This window comes from Lissotriton vulgaris, chromosome 2_1 (assembly GCF_964263255.1).
Source record: "Lissotriton vulgaris chromosome 2_1, aLisVul1.2, whole genome shotgun sequence".
Lineage (NCBI taxonomy): Eukaryota > Metazoa > Chordata > Amphibia > Caudata > Salamandridae > Lissotriton > Lissotriton vulgaris.
Window position 1 is genome coordinate 1251640726 of NC_141687.1, and position 23483 is coordinate 1251664208.

Consider the following 23483-nt stretch of genomic DNA (forward strand, 5'->3'; position numbering starts at 1 on the left):
GCATGCGGTTAAGAAGGCTTAAAGTGCCAAAGAGAACCATTAACTGTGCCTAAAGCAAAGACTTGCTGGGCAAGAGATAGAATAAATAACAGAACATCAGATAACTGGGCCTAGAGAGGGACAATCTGAGGTGTGTCACACTAAGCCACAAATTTATCCCAACGACTAGTGTATACAGTTTTTGTTGAGGGACTCCTGGCTACCAAGATGATATCAACCATCTCAGGTGGAAGGTCGAAGGTGTTCAGCTGTTGCTGCTCAATCTCCATGCATAAAGATGGAGATGGCAAAGGTTCTGGTGTAGAACCCTGTCCTGTTGCTATGACAGCAGGAGTTCTGGATACCATACTCTCCTTGTCCAATCCGGAGCTACTGGGATGAACTGGGCCTGGCCAGTCCTGATCTTGTTGAGAACTTGGGCAGGAGTGGACTCAGTGGAAAGGCAAACAAGAGTTCTGAGTTCCAATCAAGGCGGACCATCTCTACTAGCGAAACATGCCTTGGAAACTCTAGCGCACAGAACGTCTGACATTGTGCATTCTTGGCGGTGGTAAACAGATCGCAGAAGAGACCTTGCGCTGCCTCCGTGTGTAGCTGCCATTGGTGATCTGTTAAGCAATGCCTGCTGAGCTCCTCCACCGGGCATTCAGTGATTCTGCCTGGTGGTTCACAACCAGAAAAATTCCTTGGTGGTCTAGCCATTTCTAGAGGTGCAAGCCTCCTAGGCACATGGTCAAAGACCCCACTTATTTGCAGTAGCACTGTTGTGGAGTTCCTATAAATCTATATAGTGTCTGCACATTTAGACAACATGTGTCATGGTACTTTGAGCATGTCGTCCAAGGATGACACTAGTGGTGACCCTTATACAGAGTTTTTATGTAGAAGATGGTAATCCTGCTGTGATACTGAGAATCCTCATGCATGATAAATGACACTAGTTTTTGGAGAAAACCACACGACATTTATGCGGCACCAAATTAGGTAAAAAGTCAGCGGCAGAATTGTTATGTAGAACAATGGTAGGGCAAATGTAGGTAAAAGGTCGTGCAACCACCTAGGCCTATATCAGGAACTTTGGGGTTCATAACACCACATGGCGGTGATGTTGTCCGTCAGCACCTGTACCAGCCTCCTCTTGATGGATGGAAGGAAGGCTTTCAAAACCAAGTGGATGGCCATCAGCCCCAGAAGGGTGATGTGGAGCCGGGACTCCGCTGGAGATCAGAGACCTCTGACCTCCACCTCTCCCATATGCCCCCACAAACCAGAAGAAAAGCTTCAGTCGCCACTGTCGGCTCTTGGTGGAGAAGGGAGAGGGGTCTGTCACTGGCCCAATCCCTGTCAAGTAGGCACCACTGCACATCATTTGCCGTCTCCTCCAAATACTGAACATGGTTGGAGAAGTCTAAATGATTTTGAGCCCACTGGGACTTAAGATCCTGCAGAAGAGATTACATACACCACCTGGCTTGGTCAACCAGAAGGCGCTAGAGGCTATCAGTCCCAGCAGCCTCAGAATCAAACTCATTGAAAACCAGAACCGAGGTTGAAAGATCGGGGTCATAACCTGAATGACCTGGACTCTCTTTGCCGGTGGAAAGGCATGAAACCAAACCATGTCCAAAATGGCTCCAATGAAAGGGGGCGCCCGAGAAGGAGTCAGGTGTGATGTTGGCATGCTGACAGTGAAGCCCAAAGATGACAGAAGGTTTGCTCTAATCTGGAGGTGGTGGACAACTGCATGGGATGAGCCTGCTTTCATCAGACAGCTGTCGAGTTAGGGGAAGCCTGCTGCCCCTGGCCTCCAAAGGAGTGCTGCCATCACACCTTTACTCTTGTCAACACCAGCAGAGCGAAGAAACTAAAGGAGAGCACAGCGAACTGAAAATGCTCCTCTCCCACGATGAACCACATGTAACACCAGTGGGCCGCAGAATGGAAATATGGAAATAGGCGTCCCGCAGGTCCAATGCTACTATTTAGTCTCCAAGGTCGAGGGCACACAAGACTTGGGTCAAGGGTGACCATTTGAAAGTTCATCTTCCAGTGGAAAGCTATGAGAGGGTACAGTTTGAGAATAGGCTGAAGACCTCCATCCTTGAGCACCAGAAACTAGCGGTAATAACGTTCACATCCTACTTATATACTGGCACCCTATTGACAGCTCCTTTGGCTAAAAGGGCTTGCCATTCCTGCCACAAAATGGAGAGATTATCCTTCTTCCTTAATGGTGTGCATGCCATTGGAAGGGATAGCGATCATTGAGCAAATGAAGGAAACTTTAATTAAGTGGTTAGCACCAGCAGAGATTCCGTGACTGCAAGAGAGCAGATGTAGGTCTGTTTGAGATTTGTATTCATGGTGTATTGCGTGCTTGGTATGAGTGGGCAAGAGGAATGGAGGGCAAGGATTATCAGTCCCTAACCAGTTGATGGTGATAGAGTGACGCAATTTTAGCTGATAAGTGGTTAGCTAACATGGTTCACAAAGGGCTGGAACAGCACAATTTTAAGTCAAAGGAGAACAAGAACTCTCCACAGTCTGGTTCCAGAACAAATTGTAAGGGCTGGGGAAAATCTCATGGGTCTCGAGGAGGGCCCAGGAAATATGGGAATGGTAATGGTATATCTGGGAAGGAGCATCTTGAGAAGGAAAAGGAAGGAGGTCCCTCTATGTCCAAGGTGATGACTTGTTATAAGTGCCACAAGGTGGGACTCCCCAAAAGAGACTGCCAAGAGAAGGAACTTGACCCAGAGACACCTGTGATAGCAAGCATGCTACACATGGGTGAAGTTACCAGAGAGGGACCGGTTGCCCTCAACATAGTAGCTATGGACATTTGGAGAAAGACCCAAATACCCTGAAGCACATTCATCCTACCACAATGGGATTTGTGCAGGATGTTAGTATCAATGGGAGAAAAGTGCCACCGTGAGGGATACTAGAATCTTTCGCACAATGGTTGGGAGAAAGTACCTTAAGCCTAAAGAGATAATCCCTTGAACCAAGGATACAGGATTGGGAGCCATTGGAGAGGTCATGGCATATCCACTTGCCAGGGTTGAGATTGAGCTCAATGGCAATGTGGCCATGATTAATGTTGGGGTAAGGAAAAAGCAAGGAGCTGGATGTATCGTGGGCAATATGATTGTCCCTGGTTTGGTGCTAGCATCAGAGCCTTTATGGCTTGGACAACATCAGCGGTGCTAACCAGAACACAAGTTGCACACCAGTCTCAGAGTGAAGCTGGGATCATCTCTTATTTGATAGGGGCCAGGTCAAGGTAGTTTACAACAAAGGGCAAATCCCTTATTTAAATCCCTTATTTTATGTAGGAAAGGTTCAAGTTTGGGTTTAGGGTGGTATAGTACCCCCTACTTTATCTTCTTAGTCTGTAACAACATCCCAAATCACGGGCAGTCAGCCTAAGGAATTTATGAAGTTTCCATCACTGATGAAGTCCTAAGAAATGAAACGCATTTGGCTGGGCTGATGTGCAACTATGTTTGACCAAAAAACAGCAATAAATGTGGATTTGAAACAATGTACAACACTCCCGAGAATCTCAATACTGAATTTTGTTTAAGGACACTGTCTGATGTTGCATTTTTCTTCTAGGAACTTTCAGAATTAATTGAGCTACATTCATGATATACGGTATGCTCCTTTTCAATTGTTCTGTTTTGTATTGTCTGTGACTTCTAAGCAGTGAGGTCACGAAAGGTTCAGCATAGGCAAGACATATAGCAAAAGGACGATACACTAGTGCGAGATCTAATGACCCACACTGCTTGTGCATAACATTCGTATATGTATATATATATATATATATATATATATATATATATATATATATATATATATATATATATATATATATATATATATATATATATATATATATATATATATATTACCTTATCAACCCTAATCCCTATACTCAACCATGCCTAAACCCTAAATATACCCTTTACCACCCAGTACCCCTACCCACCCTAAAACCTAAAAATACCATTACCACCCAGTCCCACTACCCACCCTAAACCCTAAAAATACATGTCACCCAAATACCCTTACCCACCCTAATGCCTAAAACTCCCTTTGCCACTGAAATAACCTTACGCACCCTAAACTCTAAAAAACCCATGCCACGCAAATACCCTTACACATCCCAAACCTCTGAAACTACCTTTGCCACACAAATACCCTTACCCACCCTAAACCGTAAAACTACCTTTGCGATTCACATACACTTACCCACCCCTAAAACCTATTTATATACATACTTACCTGGCATATACTTACTATTTTGTTATAAAGGCATGCGTGGTTAAGGCATATGCGTGGTGAAGGCAATGCATGGTAAAGGCATTGCCTAGTGATGGGTGCATGGTAAAGGTTTTGCGACGTAATGACCGCGTTGTAAAGATTATTTCCCTTCTGCACTAGCTTCTTCAAAATATAGAGCCCATTAAGCTTTGACAGCAAAATGATAAAACCTTTCTGACTCGAGCTATTTAGTGTTCTTGGTGTTAGGTTAAGGAAGTGCTTGCTCCAAACACCTTTTAGTACTGTATCATGAAACAAGATTCTGGAGGTGGTAGTGTCTGAGAACATTCAAACATATCTGTTGTGTGCCGCTTTGCGTGATCGTGATGTGCTCTGCTGTTTTTTAAAGTGCTGTGCTTCAGTGCAATTGTAATGTAATTTTGTTGAATTGTATTGCAGCTGTTGGGCTGCATTTTGTTTAGGCACTTTTGTTGTGAGGTGCCCTCGTTTTTATTTTATTATAATAGTTCTTTGTGTATGTTTTTGTGCTATGTTCTATTGTTTATTTTAGATAAATGAGAAAATGCTGCTAAATTCCCAACCAAAAGCAGCATTACTTTAAAGTTCCCATGGGAAGCAACCAATTACCGCAGATTAGAGTGGTAAAATACAACTGTTCCACCTCTTACAATACCTAAGAGCCCCAGTCAGCCCAAAATTGTGGCAGAGTCTTCGTTTAAATTTACACCCCGAGTGCTCGCTTTATGTGATTCAGCCTGTGTGAAAAAAACAAGTTAAAAAATAAATCCATTCAAGGAATAAATATAGCAAAGCTTTGCATACCAATCTGTTAATTATGTGAACTACAAGTGTACATTGTGTCGTTACTATATAAATAGTTTTTATTTTGCTTCAGACTCACCAACTAGTCTCGCTTGCGTACATCCAAACACGGTTATTGGTGCATCCTTCTCATAATCTCGGTAACCACCGCTTCTCTGAGGTAACGTCTGCATCATATTCAGGTTTGTTCGCACATACCGACCTGGGAAAGCAAACCACATAAATGTGTGCTTTGGAGGAGCAAACAGCGCAATAGTGATGAGATTGAATGGTTTACACAGGCATTCTGATCTAAGCGTATGCGAGTGCTGCTCATTGGCAATCACTTAAATTTTATTCCACATAAAATGCGATTTTGTGATCCAAAATGATTAAGCCATTAGGCCTAATAAATACACTCCTGGTGTGGTCTTTCATCGCAACTGTTCTGTCTATAATTATCTTTTGCGATTGTTAAGGACTTTAGGGGGCAGATGTATCATCACCATCATTTGCGATTCTCAAATAGCGCTTTTTTAGAAATCGCTATTTGAGAATTGCAATTTGGGATGTATGTAGAAAATCGCTATTTTTTAGCGATTTCTTAAAATTCCTTAATTGCGATTAGCAAATTGCTAATCGCAATTAAGGAATAATTTCCCATTCATTTCCATGGGCCAGGAGGCCCATAGGAAGGAATGGGAAGTTATTCTCAATTTGCGATTCGCAATTTGCTAATCGCAAATTGAGAATAATTTCAAGGGTGCAAGGGTGTCTTAAGGACACCTTGCTGCACCCCTGAAATTTACATGTGTGTGCATATGGCGCACATACATGCCCTAAGGGCATGTATGAGTGCCACATGGCAATTTACAAATGCCAAAAAGTGCATTTGTAAAAGAATTCGCAAATTACCACCAACTACAAGTTGGTGGTAATTTGCAATTTCTTAGTGTGAAATCGCAAAACATTATTGTTTCTTACATAGCATTTAAGGAATCCCTTTTTGCGATTCCTTAAATGCTTGCGCAAAATTAAGGAATCGCAAATTTTGCGATTCTTTAATTTTGAAATGCGATTTTTTCATACATCGCATTTGCCGATTGTTTTGTCACAAACGCTGCTTTTTTGCGAATTGCAGCATTTGCGACAAAAAAACGGATGATACATCTGCCCCTAGGGTTCTAAATTCTTTTACCCTGTTTACTCTACTAAAAAAAACAACTTAAATCTCCTAAAAATTTACCAATTTATCCTACATGATTCCTTTCACTTTCAACTGAATGAACTACTTTCATTGAAAATTGCAGCACCCGAAATGTAATGTTTTATTTTTTATCACTTTAAAAAACCTTTATGTATTGTGGCCATGTTGGAATAATTATTTTTTTGCTTTAAGAAAAATATCAAAAGATGGCGGGTGCGTGTGCACATGTACGCGCTCTGGACATCTGTGAATGGATTTTCTTAAAGTAATGCAGCAGTCATCTTTGAGTTGGGGCGGGAGGAGGTTAGACGAGGGCACGGAGAGAAGGCTGCTGGGAAAAATGAAATGCGGTTTAAGTGGGAGTGGAGCAAGTTCACTGTGCGGTGGATGGGGGAAGTTGAAGATGCAGGGGTTGGAAGTGGGTGGAAAGTTGATAGCTGGAGTAGGAGAAAAGGCTCAAGAAGTAAGTGGCTCAGCGATAATGTGCAGCTGCACAATATTCATGTGCAGCATCTGGCGTTACTGCCAAAAACAAATAAATATAAAGTTGGATGGGAATACAGGAGAGAGTGCTCTTAACTAGAGTGATAAAAGGAAATGAAACAATAGTAACCACATATCACCTCTGGAAGGATGCAGGTTATCCAGTCAAAATGATCATAACAAAGCTATGTACAAGGGCGCAGGACAAAAACAAGAATTGGGAGGAAAGCCATTGAATAAGGAGCAGCAAACTGAGGTACATAAGAAAGCCTTCCAATCATAAGCAATGGGCTGCTCCAATGCCCACTCTATGTACATAACTAAAACTAAAACTGTCTTTAGATTGTGACATAAAAACAAATAAGAATTCAAAAATGGATGCCGCATGCTCATTGTAGCTATCCATCAAATTATACCCACCTGTCACTCAATGTGCTTCTCAAAAAATGGTGGTAGAGGCTTTTTGGTCCAAATACCCGAAAGCTGAACCTTCTTGTAATCTCAATTACAGTAAAAAACTAGATGAAAATCCTATAGGATAGCCCTCAAATTCCTACTATTTGAACATCTACTTGAACTGAGATGTGAACTCCTGCATTGCACTGCGTCGAGTTGCATCTGTTCAGATGGGGCTATCAATCAGGAACTCCAAAGTGCTGTGCCGAGTTGCACCATGCCACGCCAGTTCCCATGAGTTCATCGATCAGGAGCTGCGAGATGCTGCGATGCGATGTCCTGTGTCGAGATGCATCACGTTCCATTGGTTCCAATGAGGCTGCCAATCAGGAGCTGTGAGGTGCTGCAATGTGAAGTCCTGAGTCCCCCAGCATCTAGTAATTTCAGTTCAGAGGTAACCCACAGTTGGGCCAAGAGAAGTACACTCTCATGCCAGCCAAGGGTCCAGAAACTGGGAGGCACCTCTTGGGGATCAGGACTCACTCCATCAGAGGTCAGCACAGGACATACAGAGGTCCAGTTGACTCTGGGTAGATACAGGACAGGTCTCTGGAGCTTGCTTTGTTCCTGTAGCTCAGAACAGGAGGCCAGTCAGCTAGTTCTTGGAGTCACTCTGGTAGTTCTGGAATCAAGGAGAAGGTCCAGTCTTTCTTCCCAAGGCAGCAGGGTAGTCCTGCTAGCAGCAGTGTGAATGGGAAGACATGATCTGAAGAGTTGGTCTGAGGGTCCAATATTTATACCTGTTGCAGCTTTGAGGTGGGAAAACATCTAGACTTTCCCTCACATCTGGATCTGTAATTTCCTTCCCCTGTCCTGTCTCCGAGGGGTCTGGGGTGACAACAGACTAGTGTGACGTCCTTTGTGAGTGTGCTGAGGCAGGCCCTTTAAAGTGCAAGTGTGGTAGGTGACAGCTATGCCCCTCCCATTAGGTCAGCATGGCCTTTCCTGCCAACACCAACTACCCCTTTATGATGTTGTCTGAAAGGAACACAAAAAGGCCAACTGTCAGCTACACCTAATCATGTGACCCAGGATATAGGCTGCAGGCACCAAATGGTTCGGACACGAATATGCCAACTTTCTAAAAGTGGCATTTTCAGAATTGTGACTTAAAATCTGCCTTTACCATTAAAGAGGGTTTTAAATGACAATTAATTTAAAACCAAGCTCGACATTCCTACCAGCTCTCAATCAAGTTATCAATTATTAAATGTAATAAGGTAACCTGATGTTATCCTATTTGAGAGGTAGGGCCTGCAGTACTGAAAAATAAATGTAAGAGTTTTTCACCACCAGTAAAGTACATGTCCAACTTTTTAAATACACTGCACCCTGCCCTAAGGGCTGTTTAGGTCCTATATTAGGGGTGGTGTATATATATCTATATATATCTATATCTATATATATCTATATATATATATATATATATATATATATATATCTATATATATATATATATATATATCTATATATATATATATATATATATATATATATATATATATATATATATATATATATATATATATATATATATATATATATATATATATATATATATATATATATATATATATATATATATATATATATATTAAAAAGGAAGGCTGAGGCCTGGCAAAAGGATTATTTTGCCGGGTCAAAATGGCTGTTTAAAACTGCACGCAGGCTGCACTAGCAGGCCTTGGCAGGTTTAAAATGGCTACCTAAATGGGTGGTACGGTGAGTGGTGTAGCCATTTAATGTACATGCCCTGGGTATATGTAGTACTACTTTGCTAGGGACTTACAGGTAAATTAAATGTGCCAATCAAGTTTAAGTCAATTGTACCATGTTTGAGGAAGAGAGCATAAGCACTTTAGCACTGGTTAGACTCACCACAAGAAAAGCATTACCAAAGGTAAAGTAACTTGTTCCTCTGACTTCTAACAACAGATTCTTTGCTGTAGAAGAAATACCTGAGAACACATCCCCCGAGGCAGGTCTGTGATCTTGCTCATATCAGAAAATCCTGGAGGACCGAACAGGCAAAATGCCCATCTTGACAGACCTGACTGTCTAAGTAGTACTGCTTTATGAGCGTATGGGCAGACGCCCACGTTGGTGCTTAGCAGATTTCGAGGACGGGCATCCCAAGTTGTAGTAGCGGCCTTAGCCCTGGAGGAATGGACCCGCAAGCCTTTAGGAACCTGCTTCTTAGATAATGCGTAGCTGATCATACTGCAGCGTACAACTCATTGAGAGATGGCCCGGTTCTGCACAGCCTTGCCCTTTTTCAATCCAGTGAACCGGATGAAGAGCTGATTGTCCACCTGAAGGCCCTGAGTAAGATCGATATAGAACAAAAGAGCTATCTTTGGGCTCAGGTAACAGAGTCTTTCCTCTTCCTTGGAGGGATGAGGGGGAGTGAAAAAAGTAGGCAGAATGATGGTCAGATCCACATGAAATGGAGTGACAATTTTTGGCAGAAAAGAGGCAGGTGCCCAAAGAACCAATTTGTCGGGGAAAAAGCTAGTGTATGGAGAGTGAACTGAGAGAGGTTGAAGTTTGCTGATCTTTCTAGATGGTGTAATGGAGACCAGAAAGAATAATGTGATAGTCAAAAGCTGTAGAGAACAGCTATGTATGGGCTCGAAAGGAGAGCACATGCGAAACATGTGGACAAGATTGAGGTCCCATTGGGGTATCACAAAAGGGGTATGAGGGAACAAGTGTTGTAAACCTTTAAAAAAACAGTCACAACCGATGACTTGAACAGGGAGGGTTGATCTAGCAGCTGCAGGAATGACCAAAAACATGACAAGTAACACTTAGCAGTGTTCTAGGGCAAAGCCCTACCCGGCTAGAGACACAACGATTAGCAATAACTCTGACAAATGAGCAGAAAGGGGGTTCACCTGGCATGAGGAACACCAAGTCACAAACTTATCTCAATGGCAGGCATGTACAGTCTTAGTGAGGGAGGCCTGGCAGCCAAGAAAACATCACTGACTTTGGGTGGAAGATCGAAAACTCTCAAATGCCACCGCTCAGTCTCCATGCATGAAGGTGGAGAGTGAGCCGGTTTGGGTGCATGACAGTGCCCTGTTGCTGCAACAGCAGATACCTCCCAAAGGGGCATCTAACCAGAAGACTGATGCTCATGCTATGGAGGTCGGGATATTAAACCCTCCATTCCCAATCCAAAGCCACAAGAAGGACTTGGGCCTGGACGGTCCTGATCTTCTTGAGAAACCTAGACAGGAGTGATATTGGTGGAAAGGCATGCACAAGACCCAAATTTCACTCGAGACTAAATGCATCTCAACTTTGAAAACTCCAACACGCAAAAGTGCTGACATTGCACATTCTTGGTGGAGGTGAAATGATCGAGCCAATGTTCTCCAAAGACATGGAAAATCCCTTGTGCCATCTGCGGATGTACTCACCATTCATGATCCGCAAGGCATCAACGGCTGAGTTCATCCACCCTGGTGTGTTCAGTGAACCTGCCAGGTGCTGCACGACAAGGACGATGTCTTGGCTCTCCAGCCAAGTCCAGAGACAAACAGTGTCCTGGCAGAGGGTCCATGACCCCACCCGCCCTGTTTGTTGCAAAAGCACATGGCAGTGGTGTTGTCTTTGTAAACCTTAACCTGCTTTCTATTGATGAATGGAAGGAAGGTTTTCAATGCCAAACAAACCACCCACAGGTCCAGAAGGTTGATGTGGAGTTGGGACTCCGCCGGAGACCAGAGACCAGAGACCTCTGATCTCCACCTCTCCCAGGTGGCTGCCCGAAACCCGAACCGATGCATCGGTCACCCATATGAGCTCTGGATGGGGAAGGGAGAGGGGTCTGCTACTTTGTCAATCGGGGTTCGTCAGCCACCCCTGCAGATTCTGTGCAGTCCCCTCCCACATCTGGACCAGGTCGGAGAGATTTCCCTGATGCTGCTCCCTCTGGGGTTTCAGATCCCACTGCAGAGCCCACATGTGCCACCGGCCATGCTTCACAAGTCATGCTTCACCAGCAGGATCCAGCAGGCCATGAGACCCAGCAGCTTCAGAATCATCCTGACCAAAATCCAGGATAGAGGTTGAAATGTCAGAATCAAAGCCTGAATATTCCTGACTCTCTGCTCGGGAGGATATTTGTGGAATTGCATTGTGTCCAGAATGACTCCGATGAAAGGGAGTGTCTGGGGCAGGTGTGACTTTTACATGTTGATAGTGAACCTCAGCAAATGCAGGATGCCTGTCATAGTTTGTAGGTGGGAGACGACTGCCTGGGATGAACGTGCCTTCAACAGCTAGTCATTGAGGTAGGGAAAGACGGGGACTTCCAGACCTCCATAGATGAGCTGCAACTACTGCCATCACATTTGTGAACACCTGAGGGACACTGATATGGACAAAAGGGAGCAGAGCAAACTGGAAATGCTTGTGGTCAACCGTGTTGCACACCGTGAACCATAGGTAATGCTTGTGGGCCAGCAGGACAGGGATGTGGCAATACACATCTTGCAGGTCCAGCGTTACCATCCAGTCTCCAGGGTCCAGCGCATACAGAACATGAGCCAATGGGAGTATCTTAAGTTTCTCTTTTCTCAGAAAGTAGTTGGGAAGGCATAGATCTAATATAGGACGAAGGCCTCTCTGGGCAACAAAAAGTAGTGGGAATAACAGCAAAGCTCTACTTTGGGTGCTGGCACCCACTTGATGGCTCCTTTGGCCAGAAGAGCCTATTCTTCCTGATGGAGCAAAAAGCAAAAGACATTGAAGGGCATGCCAATCAGGGTTTCTTGGACATTCCCCGATAGCCCAGTGGACCACACCCAGCAGCACCGTAGAAGCCATGGCTCTGCCTAGGGAGTCTGTGGTATCCAGCCCACACCAGATGGCAAACTTCACTGGAACCTGACCATCCACTAAGGCTTGGGTGGGGATAGCACAGCCCTCCTTGGGAAGCATGGGAAGTTGCTGTGCAACTGAGACCCTCAGTGCATGGCAATATTGTCCCAAAAGGTATTCACTGTTCACCAACCAAGAGGCTATGCCGGTGGAAGAGAAAATACGCTGCCCAAAGGTGTCCAGCCTCTTATTCACTGTCCAGTGGGGTGTAAAGGAACACATTTGGGTTAACCTTTGATGTTGAGGCCTGCACAACAGGCTTTTCGGGTAACAGTGCTGGGAAAGGAAGGCAGGGTCTCCTGGGGCAGATTGATTACGTTAGGCAATCATGCGCTGCACAGGAGCCCCTGTGCAAGGTTTTGCTGAGGCCCCGAGGAGAACGTCGGTGAGAACATTGTTAAAGGAAAGCAGTGGCTCAGCCAAACTGGTGCCTCATGAAGCACCTCTGTCAAGACGTTGGTGCTGCGCTTTGAGAGCAGGAAGCTGAAGGTCAAGGACTTCTGCCCCTCACAGTCTTGATGGATGCGCCTTCCTCTGACACAGGGCCCTGAGGGAAAAGCATGCCAGAGTCTGATGATGTGTCCAGGCCACTTGCATCACCGATCTCCTCATACCAGTTTTCTACTGGCTCAGGTTCCTCTTCTAGGGGACCAAACCTTTCTTTCTCATCTCCCCCTTCAGAAAGGAAGTGTGATCTAGGGGCGGTACATCCAGGGTAAGTAAGGCATCAACAGCACCGGCATTGACGTCAGACAGTGCCAGGACTGTGCAGGTTCAAATCGAGGATAACAATGGGCTCATTGTTTTTTTTTTTTTTAAGTTTCCAAAACCTTTACATATTCGTACAAGTGTTACACTGCTATTTAGCCAACAACCCAGAGGCAGGCAGCTTGTCAACAAAAAGTCTTATCCGCAATATGCAGTTTTGCATCCATACACTTGTACACATCTTCAGAAAACAAATTTTATAAATAACAAAAACCAACTAGAAGTGTTTCACATAATAGATCAGTTCACCCTTGGTCTAGCATAGAGGTCCATAATGACACTTTTGTCATGAATAACATGTCCGGGAGTCCCAGAGACTAAATACCACCCATGCAATTTAATCCCATTCTGCCCTTTGTGTCTAATCGCGCAGCTCGTGCCAAGTCTTGCACATCTATTTGTTTTCCCGCCATAATCCCACCCACCTATACCGTCCCCTATCCAGGGTCAGTATCCTGCACTCTATATCTTATATCTCAGTGCGTCTTTCACGCATACCTCCACCTTCACACTTCCACATCCGCCCCCTTCAACCAGGTTGTCAGTGGTTGCCAGATATCCGCTGGCCTAGAGCGCTGCGGCATTAATTCCCAGTAAACTGTTAACTGGTCTCTACAGTACATGGCCGATTTTAACCATCCCGTCACTGCCGGCGGAGTTTTTTGTTTCCAGAGTAGTGCAATCTGCCTCTTGGCCAGCAAAAGCAGGAGGGCAACTAGTTTTCGAGAGGGACACGCTATGTTCATGACAAAACCAAGGAGGGCCGTAAGCGGGTCTGGACTCATTTCTTCCCCAACTATCTGCCCTATCCTTTCAAAAACTTCCACCCAATATCTGCTCACAGTCCTGCATTCCCATGTTAAGCGATAGAATGTCGCATCATGTGTTCCACACCTCCAGCAGTTTGCGTCTGCCGACAGGCCCATCCTGAACAGTTGTTTAGGCGTGCGGTATGTTCTGTGTAAGAAATTAAAATGGATCAACCTCAGTCTGTAGTTGGGTGATAAATGTTCGAGTTGGGTGCAACAGAATAGCCACTGTTTTTCTGTAATGCTAATACCCGCCTCCGTCTCCCATTGCAATCTCGAGTCAGGCTGTATCACAGGGGCCGTGTCCTGCGTGATTCTGTAAATTCGAGTGACCAGTTTGTTCGGCGAGCTGTTTGCTAGTATGTCCTCCAGCGCCGATAGTGTCGGCGGCGCAGCAGGAAACATTGGGTATCTAGACCTGCATGCCGCCCGAAGCTGATAATAAAGGAGCAGTTCATATGCCGTGGGCTTCTCAGACTCACAAATTGCCTGTAAAGACACGAAGGTGTCATCCGGGTAATGATCCCCCGCCACCGACAATCCGCATTTTCGTGCCCTTTCCGACACCGCTGTGTCCATTAATGGTCCCAATAGCGGGTTTTTACTTAGCGGCATGGTTGAGGCGTACAGGTCAGTTAGTCCCGCCCGTTTTGCTATGTTCAGCCAGGCCCATCGTACTATTTCTACTGTGTCTATATCTGTCGAAGAGCGTTTGTATTTGTGATACAGAGTTGTTGTTAATGGTGTGGGTGCCGACACGTCCTTCTCAATTGCCACATGCGGTTGATATGGAATTGGATGTTGCCAATAGTGCAAGTATTGGGCCTGCGCACTATATGCACACAATTCAAAATCCGGGGCTGCAAGCCCACCCTGGCGGAAGGGAAGTGTCAACAGTTTTAGGTTACTCTGGGTTGTTTCCCGGCCCAGACCAGTTCTAGGATCACGGATCAAATGCATCGGAAGAAGGAGAGTGTAAGCGGCAGAGGAATATTTACGAATAGGTACAACATTTTTGGTAGTATGACCATTTTTGTTATGGCTATTCGGCCCGTTAGGGATAGCGGCAGGGTCTTCCACCTTTGTACCTTGCCCTCCAGCCACTCCACTGCCACTCCATAATTTGATAGCCATATTTCTTGTATTGAGTGACTAATTCGACTAATTCTGATACCTAGATATTTTACTTCATCCGTCACCCACTCTATAGGGAATTCGGTGTGGCATTTGCTCGTGCCGTCAGTCAGGGGCAGCATTGTCGATTTTGAACAGTTGATATTGACGCCAGTTAGGCCACTATATCTCACCAACTCATGCATCAGGGGGTCAAAGTTCTCGGCTGGGTTTTGCATGTATATTGTTATGTCGTACGCGTACATTGACACGAGTAGGCCCCTCGACATGAAGCCAATGCTACAATGTGTGTGATGTTGCCTCAGACGCGCTGCCAGTGGCTCCGTGGCCATGGCGAACAGCAACGGCGACAATGGACAACCCTGCCTAATTCCCCTTGTAATATTGATGGAGTCTGAGATCTGTCCATTTACTCTTACCCTTGCTTTTGGGCTATTATATAGAATGCTAATTTTGCGGGTGAACAACTTGCTAATGCCCATGCAAGTAAATAGTGCTAATAGGATCTTCCATTTGAGGGAATCAAATGCCTTGGTGGCGTCTAAGAAGGCAGCCGCGGCTTGTACCTTGGGGTCTAAATAGTGCAGTAAGCTGCCGAATAGTACCCGGATGTTATGGGAAGTCGACCTGCCCGCTACAAATCCTGACTGGTCCGATAGAGCTATATGAGGCAACATGGGTTTCAGTCTATCTGCCAGTAACTTCGCATAGATCTTAGCATCCAGGTTTATTAGCGAAAGTGGGCGGTATGAGTCTGGGCTAGTCGGGTCTTTGTCAGGTTTGAGCAATGTAATTATCATTGCTTCCCTATGCGACGGTGGCAGTGTCCCCAATTCAATCGCCTCCATGTACATATTATGCAGTCTGGGCACTAGTATATCTGCATATTCCTTGTAGAACGCCGCGGTGAGACCGTCCGGGCCTGGCGCTTTGCCCGACGGTAAGCTCGCTATCACCGCCTTTATGTCTTCAGTCGTGATCGGCAGGTCCATATATTCCCGTGCCCCATTATTGAACCACGCCAGAGCTATCGTGTCTAGATAATCTGTTATTGCTTGATCTTCTGGTGTCACTTTGTAAGTGTATAGTGTTTCATAATATTCTGTCATCGTGTGTAGTATATCTGGGGGTGTTCTGACCAGTCTACCATCCCTGTCCCGCAGTTCCATAATATAATCTGTCCCTCTAGGTGCGCGCAGTAGGTTAGCCAGTGTACTCCCTGCACGGTCCCCCTCTCCATACCGTCTAGCCTGGGTTTACTTATTGAGGAATTTTACTTCTCTTTCTGCCTCCTCCTGAAACTGGGTGAGTTTCGTTCTCGAATCGGCACGGGTCCTGTCAGAGGGTGTCGCTGCCAGACTAGCCTCCAGGGCTGCCAGTTCTATTTCCAATCTCTCTAGTGTGTTTCTTATAGTTCGCAGCAGCCCCGTTTTGAGCGCCATGCAGCTACCCCTGACAACCACCCTGCAGGCCTCCCAGAGCGTTCCAGGCGATTCTACAGACCCCTCATTCAGTTCAAAATACTCCAATATTTTTTCTCTCAATGTTTCTCTGAACACCTGATCAAGCAGTGCATGTGAGGGGAATCTCCAGCTAAATGGTTGCACATATTGCGCTGGGGTAGCAAGTGACACTCCTACATGTGCATGGTCTGACAGTGATCTCGGCAGGTGTGTTGCCTCCAAAACAGATGTATGAAGGTCCCTAGATATCAACCAGTAGTCTAGTCATGACCAGGCGGCTCTATGAGCAGTAATACATGTGCCTGCGCGCGTCCCCGGGTTCAATAGCCTCCAGGAGTCCACTAGTGCCGCCTCAGCAATGATGTCTCCCAGCTTTTCAGCTGCCTTCGGGTGGTGTTCACGGGTCGCACCCTGTCTGTCAAGTGTGTCAGAAAGTACAACATTGTAATCACCCCACCACAGGATCGCGGCCGAGCCTAGGGTCTGCATTTTATGCCACATCTCCCCGAAAAATTTGGGATTGTCATTATTCGGACCGTACACATTCACAAGCAATAACTGCATTCCACACAATATCCCCAGAATCATGATGTACCTCCCTTCAGGATCTGTTATTAGCTTCTGTGTTTTCCATTGTAGCCCTCTCCGGAATAAGACTGCTACCCCTCTTGCGTAGTTCGAATAGGGAGCATGTACTATTTCCCCCCATCTAGTGTTTTTGAGTAGTGATGCACCAGTGTTAGTTAGGTGTGTTTCTTGCAACAGGCAGACATCCACCTCCTTTCTTACCAAGTAAGCGTGTATAAGTCTTGCTTTTCTTCTATCATTCATGCCCCGTACATTCCAAGATAAACACTTTATTGACGTCATGGCAGTATCTGTGTGAATGTGTGTCGTCTCACAGGAATCATGGAGCCATCCGGGAGCCACCGAGGCATTACTTCAATGAAAGTGTATAGCGCAATGGGCACTGAGCTGTATATTGTGTGTATCTCTTCGAGCATATCCCACATTGTTCCAGCGTTGAGCAGATTCCCCCCCGACCACTCCCAGGACACGCACCCAACATTTCGGTCACTTTCAACAATGTCTGCTGTATCTCTATTCCAAGCGTGAAGTATGAACCAACCCAAAGTATGCCTCCAAAAAACAACAGTGACAAACAAAATTCTCGGAACCCAGTCCTGTCCCTCCCTCCCGCCACAACCCATTTAATGCACCCAACTTGTAGCGGCAATACATAGTGTTATTCAACATCACTTAGCTTCTATGTCGAGTCTTGTTCTTCTGGTTCTGCCTGTCGTTTCTGCTCCTTGACAAGTTGTTTGGCGTACTGCAGTGCTGCCTTCGCGTCCACAAAAAAGGTGGGCCTACTAGGGCCACCACTCTCAGTTTCGCCGGGTAGATTAAGGAGTATTTTGTGCCAGTCTGTTGGAACCCCTTCTTTGCTGGCAGGAACTCTCTTCGAGCGGCTTGGACTTGGAGTGTGAAGTCGGGATACATGGCAACTCGGTTCCCTTTATGTTGCATACCTTCCATAACCCACGCCATGCGCAACATCGTGTCGCGGTCTCTATAGTTGAGGACGCGGGCCAATATGGGTCTCGGTGGTGCTCCTGGTTTTGGCCGGGGCCCCAATGTTCTATGCGCCCTTTCTATGAGAAACATCGTCGAAAGACCATCTCCAAAAATGTCTTTCATCATTTGTTCAATATAACATTCCATATTTGCTATGTCTGTGGATTCCGCCACGCCTGTAATGCGGACGTTGTTGCGTCGTGACCTCGCTTCCAAATCCTCGTTCTTCTGTTGGATGAGGGCCAGCACTTTATCCATGCCACATATTTTTTTGTCCAAGTCTGTCTGGCTTTCCTCTGTTTCGGTCACATGCGTCTCCAATACTCCAACTCTGCCCTCCTGTTTGTCCATCCTCTTTGTCATGCCGTCCATGCGTGCAGCCAGGGCGTCCATTTTTGTATCTATACCCTGCAGGCTTGTCTTTAAGTCCTGAAACATGGATTTGATATCTTCCTTCGGCAGTCTAGTCTGGTCATCTCCCGACGCCTCTAGATCCTGGTGATCCGGGCCCGACGTCTTCTGCTCAGATTTGTCGAAAGTTATTTTGGGTTGTCTTGTGTCCTGTTTTCCCATGTCGAGTCCTAACTATGTTTGTTATGAGAAAATGAGCTCTACTCTTGGCACTCTGTAAATGTCCCGGACGATTGAATATGTAGAAGGCTACCTGCGCACAGTGGTGTTTACAAGGTCCTGTCGCTGTGTCCTGCTGCCTAGTGCCCTACCCACCGCTCCGTCTGCCTATAGTTGGGAAGCCAGCGGATTCCCGTCGTGCAACTCTGTGCGACTTTCATATCGAACCATCCCCGTGGCACTGAATACATTCAGTTATACTGATCCGCCATTTTGCCTAATATCCATATCCTCCGAACACTTGTCCCGGCAGTGCACGGGCACTTTTTTACGACACGTGTTAGGCTGCCAGGCATCCGCCTTACATAAGATGTGCACCGATAGTAGCCAGCATCCTATAGTGATCCCAGCAGTTGCACGACTCAGCTATGCAGCCCCTGATCTTCCGACATTTGATGTCCGGTCTACTCCTAATCACAGTAGTGCCTTTAGACCTCGGGGTTTCTCTGTGACCCAGTAATATTCACACGCTCCTTATCAGGAATTGTGGTCTTTATGCGTGGTTCTGGTTCTGTGGTCGTGACCCGTGGTTTTGCCGATCTCCCCTCTACCCTCGGGTGCTCACTGCATTATATTGTGCCCAATCCAAAATGGCGGCTCGCTTCCCGGCTCTCCGGTTTTGAATGTGCCTCTCGGTGCTGAGGTGTGTACTGGCCCGCACTCGTGGCGTTGTGGGTCCCGCTGTCCTCTCCCTGCTCTTAGCTGCATTTGGAGAGGAGCCGCTCTTTCTCCGTACCTGATATTCGTGCACGTCAGTGTCTGTCCATCGCTCTCGGCACCCTCCTTTCCTTACTCAGCCGTCTCGTGGAGGATCGGTATCGTTGGCCCCGGGATCGCCACAGACTCGCATCTCAGGTGGTCGTAGGTTTGCAGCAGGCAACACCACTCCGGGTCACAAACGATCGAAGGCAACTGCGCCGTACGCCGTTCCACATTCGGCACTCAGGGCAATCTGCAATCGAGCTCCTGGCTTTCAGCAGGGCACCAGGCCGCAACGGCGAGGCGGTCCGGTTAGCAGTTCTCCACGCTCTCCGCAGCTAAAGGCACAGGATTTTCACAGGGTTTGCACACAGGGTCCGTGGGGTCCGAGCTTCAAAGCCAGTTTGGCGGATGATTGCCGGATTAATTCACTCGATCAGCGGATCTGCAAACTTAGGCAGCCATCCCGCTTGGCAGCCAAGCCACGCCCCCAACAATGGGCTCATTGTTGAGTGGTGCCTGAGGCCTCAGGAATGGTTCTGGAATGAACGGAGCTAGGGTGAAAGGAGGCACCCATGACTGCAACGGTCCTAATTAGGGGGTGGATCCAGAGGGCTCAGCTGGTGTCAGAGGCAAACAGGCCATAAGGGAGGGAATAGGAACAGAGGTGGAAAGGGGAAATTTAAAATTTTATTCTGAAGCAGGCTAGAGTTTTAAAGCACAGGGTTTGTGTGATCTAGGCTGGTGACCAAAACTATGGACTGTGAGATAAACTCCTGCCTCACTCTGCACTACCCTTTGAATATGAATGGATTAAGTATACAAAAAGGGAGAAATTACTGCGTTTGATGTAAATATGAAGCAAGGCAGCCCCAGGAAGAGGTCAAGTAAAAAGTATGCTTACGATTGAAGTTTTAGGAGCTATCCACAAATGAATGTTTGCATCTAGGTCAACAATCCATATCAGAATTCTATGCTAGTGACATCAACAATACAGTATAAGGATAAGGAGAGGAAGGTACAAAAGCTCCTCAAACAAGGCAAGTGAGATGTTACCAAAGTTGGACATGAGAATAGAAATCATAGCAACATAGCAATAAAAGCAAGATATGGGTGAAGCATTTGGCAGATTTAGCTATTAGAATGTTATTCAACAAGGCTCATCTCAATTGTGGGAAATAATTTAAAAACATCAAATTTAGACTTACAAAACATATTTGAATTGCACCTTAGCATGCCTCTAAACTGTTGCTTAAATGTTTTCCCAGACAACATTATGCATGTGCTTGCTTTATAGCATGAAAGAGCTCCTTTAAAATGCCTTTGTTAATGCCTCAAAATAATTCAGCAATTAATAACACGTAGAGAAAACGTGTTTATCTAAATGTACATGAAATAACGCTAAGAATTTTTTTATACTAAGCTATCATTCTTAAATGCGCCCCTTTAGTAGGCCCAAAGCCTTTGCTTTCGGCTCTTACTCATAGCTTACTGAACGTTTATTTAGAACATTTTGCCTAGCACCTGCATCTCACTTGAGAATGTGCTTACTCAAGCTTATGTTTATTTAGCTTTATCATACCACATTAGCTCACGTATGTTGAACAAAGAACTCTGCTGTGATTGTTAGAATACATAATGATTTAGATATATTTTATATATGCCTCACAAGTACATTATTGCTAGTTCTGTCTCAGCATATTTTCGACTCTCCTTTGTATTCACAACAGACATCGTAGCTAGACAAAGGCAGATACTCCCTCATGCAAATGCAGACATTCTCACACTTTCTCTTGACCCTTACTTGGGACTCATTTTGAGACTCGAGGCTTGATCATTTTTCCTTACTGTTGCCGTAAGCTATTGCTAAAGGTGACTTTATTCTCTTCCTACTTAAACCCTTTCCCTGATCAATGCTACTGCAACAATCACTTTCATCTTTACTGATAATCTAACAGTTAGACTGCAGCTGTAGGAAACTCAGCTGTGTTTCCAGAACAACTCTTTATGGGAAGTTCTATTTCGCTCTTTTCTGGAAAGGAACTCTTCATGGGTTCTATTATAGGGTAGATCAGGCTCTTAGATAGTTTAATCCACATTTTCCTATATGGACCATTTTGTATTGATTTATGCTGTCACTAATCAGTCTTTTATGTGACAATTCTGTCAACTGGACTAATATGAATAAAGGTGACAAAACTATACTAATCCTTTAAGATCAATAAAGTTTGTGAAAACTTTGCCAACCTCTCATCATTGACTGAACCATTAAGAATCTGATAGCTGGTGATATTGCATGATTTTATATTTTCGTTCCAGCTCCATTCAAATATGGTGGCTGAGGTCCAGTGACCTAGCAAGAGAGCCATCAGGATTTCCATAGGACAGAATCTGCAAGTTGGAGTGTTAGGTCTGAGGTTTTCCGCATTATCTGATAGTAGAGTTATGGTTCACACCCCAAATGGAGCATTAAAAATAGTACACAGTGTATATTAAAATAATCAAAATAATCCCTGATTCCAGTTTTCAGAGTCCAGATCCAGACGGTGTGGTGAAGCAGAAAACAAAGGCATTGCACTATTGGCGGTTACTGTATTGTAGGTGTGAGTATTAATAGGGTGAAAATGTTGAGGCGAGGATGTAGCACCAATAACTTAATTCTCTTAATGTTAATGCCTGAAGAATAGTTTGCATATTTATGTGTGGAATAGGATTTAAGAAGGAATGATCTTTCATCCTTTTTAGCTCATAGAAGTACTGCCCAGGCATGCCAAAGACAAAGAAAGCAGGCTTTGATGGGGCAGAGTGGTTCTTAAAATGGGTGTATTCAACAGCCAAGGGACCATTTCAGTTAATAAACCTATCCTTCTCTGCATTTTCTGGAATTACATGTATGCAGAGAATGTTGTGGCAGAAGAACTCTTCCAATTCTGTGACTTTGCTGTGGTGGTGCCAAATGTCTTGTCCACAGCCCGGTCCTTTGTCCAATCTTTTCTCTATTTTCCCAATCTGCTTCTCAACAGTTTATATATCTTTGAAAGGATGCAGTTCCTTGAATATTTTAGAGACTTTGGTTTCCATTTATCGCAAAACAGCTGAAATTTTCAAGCTTTCCTTCCTGATGATGTTCACCATGATATAAGGCACTATTTGGATTTCTGATCAGGCTGATGATTTGTCCCCTGACAGTGCCTATAGGAAAAACAATTCTTGCCCAGTGCGAGATTGTGCAATTAAGGCTGTCACAGCAACACCAAGTCATTCTTTTGGCTTGACTCCAAAAATACAAGCAGTTGAGCTAGGAATGCAACTTTTCCAAAAATACCCCATATGAAATAAATTGGTGTATAATTTCTCAAACCCATGTGCTGTAAAATTGTGGTCTTCTGTTCGAGAAAACACCAGTTCAGTACTCATTATGATCCAGTAGGTATTGTAGTAAAATTCACAGGAGTAGTACTGTTGCATGCCCGTTAGTTCCAGAATTTGCACCTGAGCCTATATTTTCAGTGATAGAAGTAGATTGCCGGAGGGCAAAGTAATGAAGGTGTGATTCTGTGTACATCAGCAAATGTCTTAATTTGATAAATTCATCTCACTGTGAAGGAGCTTTATTCCCGAATGCTCACGGTACACTCCGTACAGTAAAAGAAGTTGACATTTTAGAGGCGCATCAAGCCTATCCCACAATCAAGACAGCAACTTTCTTATGTCTTTATCTTTTGGGTATGTCTTCCTTAACAAACTCATCAAGTCATGGCTCATGCTGACATCCAGGAATGGCAAGGAAAACATCTGTTGCATTAGTGAGCGCCAACCCGAAACAGAAGTCTAGGCTACATGTCTAATGCCGTGCAGGGCAACAGTGATGACCTTTGTGACAGAGAATACTGCTGATGCTCCCTCAGCTTCACCATGTCTGCCAAAAACACAACTGCATCACTGTTTGCAGCAGAAACCCAAGGAATTGAATAAGGACAGCAGCACATCAGGCGACTCTCCCATCTGTCCCCAGTACAGATCATTTATGGTCTCCTCAATGGTGATGTGATGGCTAGGCCTTGTTCAGGAGGGGAATGAGATGTTTGTGTGCATGACAGTATTCTCGATGTTAGGTGTTAATCATAGCCTACAGTGCTCTGTGTGGGATCAGTGTGTGGGGGAAGTAGGGAATTATGGGCAGCGAAATTGTGACATCAAGGAAGAGAACAGAGAGCGGCTATGTCTGTTGACATTAATACAGCTGCTTCTCTGTATCTTTCTATCAAT

The 23483-nt window shown here is 45.1% G+C and overlaps 1 protein-coding gene across 1 annotated transcript in view; it reads right to left on the bottom strand.

Annotated features, from left to right (window-relative positions):
• Positions 1–23483, bottom strand: part of UBASH3B (ubiquitin associated and SH3 domain containing B) — an 806096-nt gene that overhangs the window by 219645 nt on the left and 562968 nt on the right. Inside the window, exon 9 of the mRNA XM_086956973.1 lies at positions 5195–5317. Within this exon, the coding sequence (XP_086813099.1) occupies positions 5195–5317 (123 nt within the window). The remainder of the gene's footprint in view (positions 1–5194; positions 5318–23483) is intronic.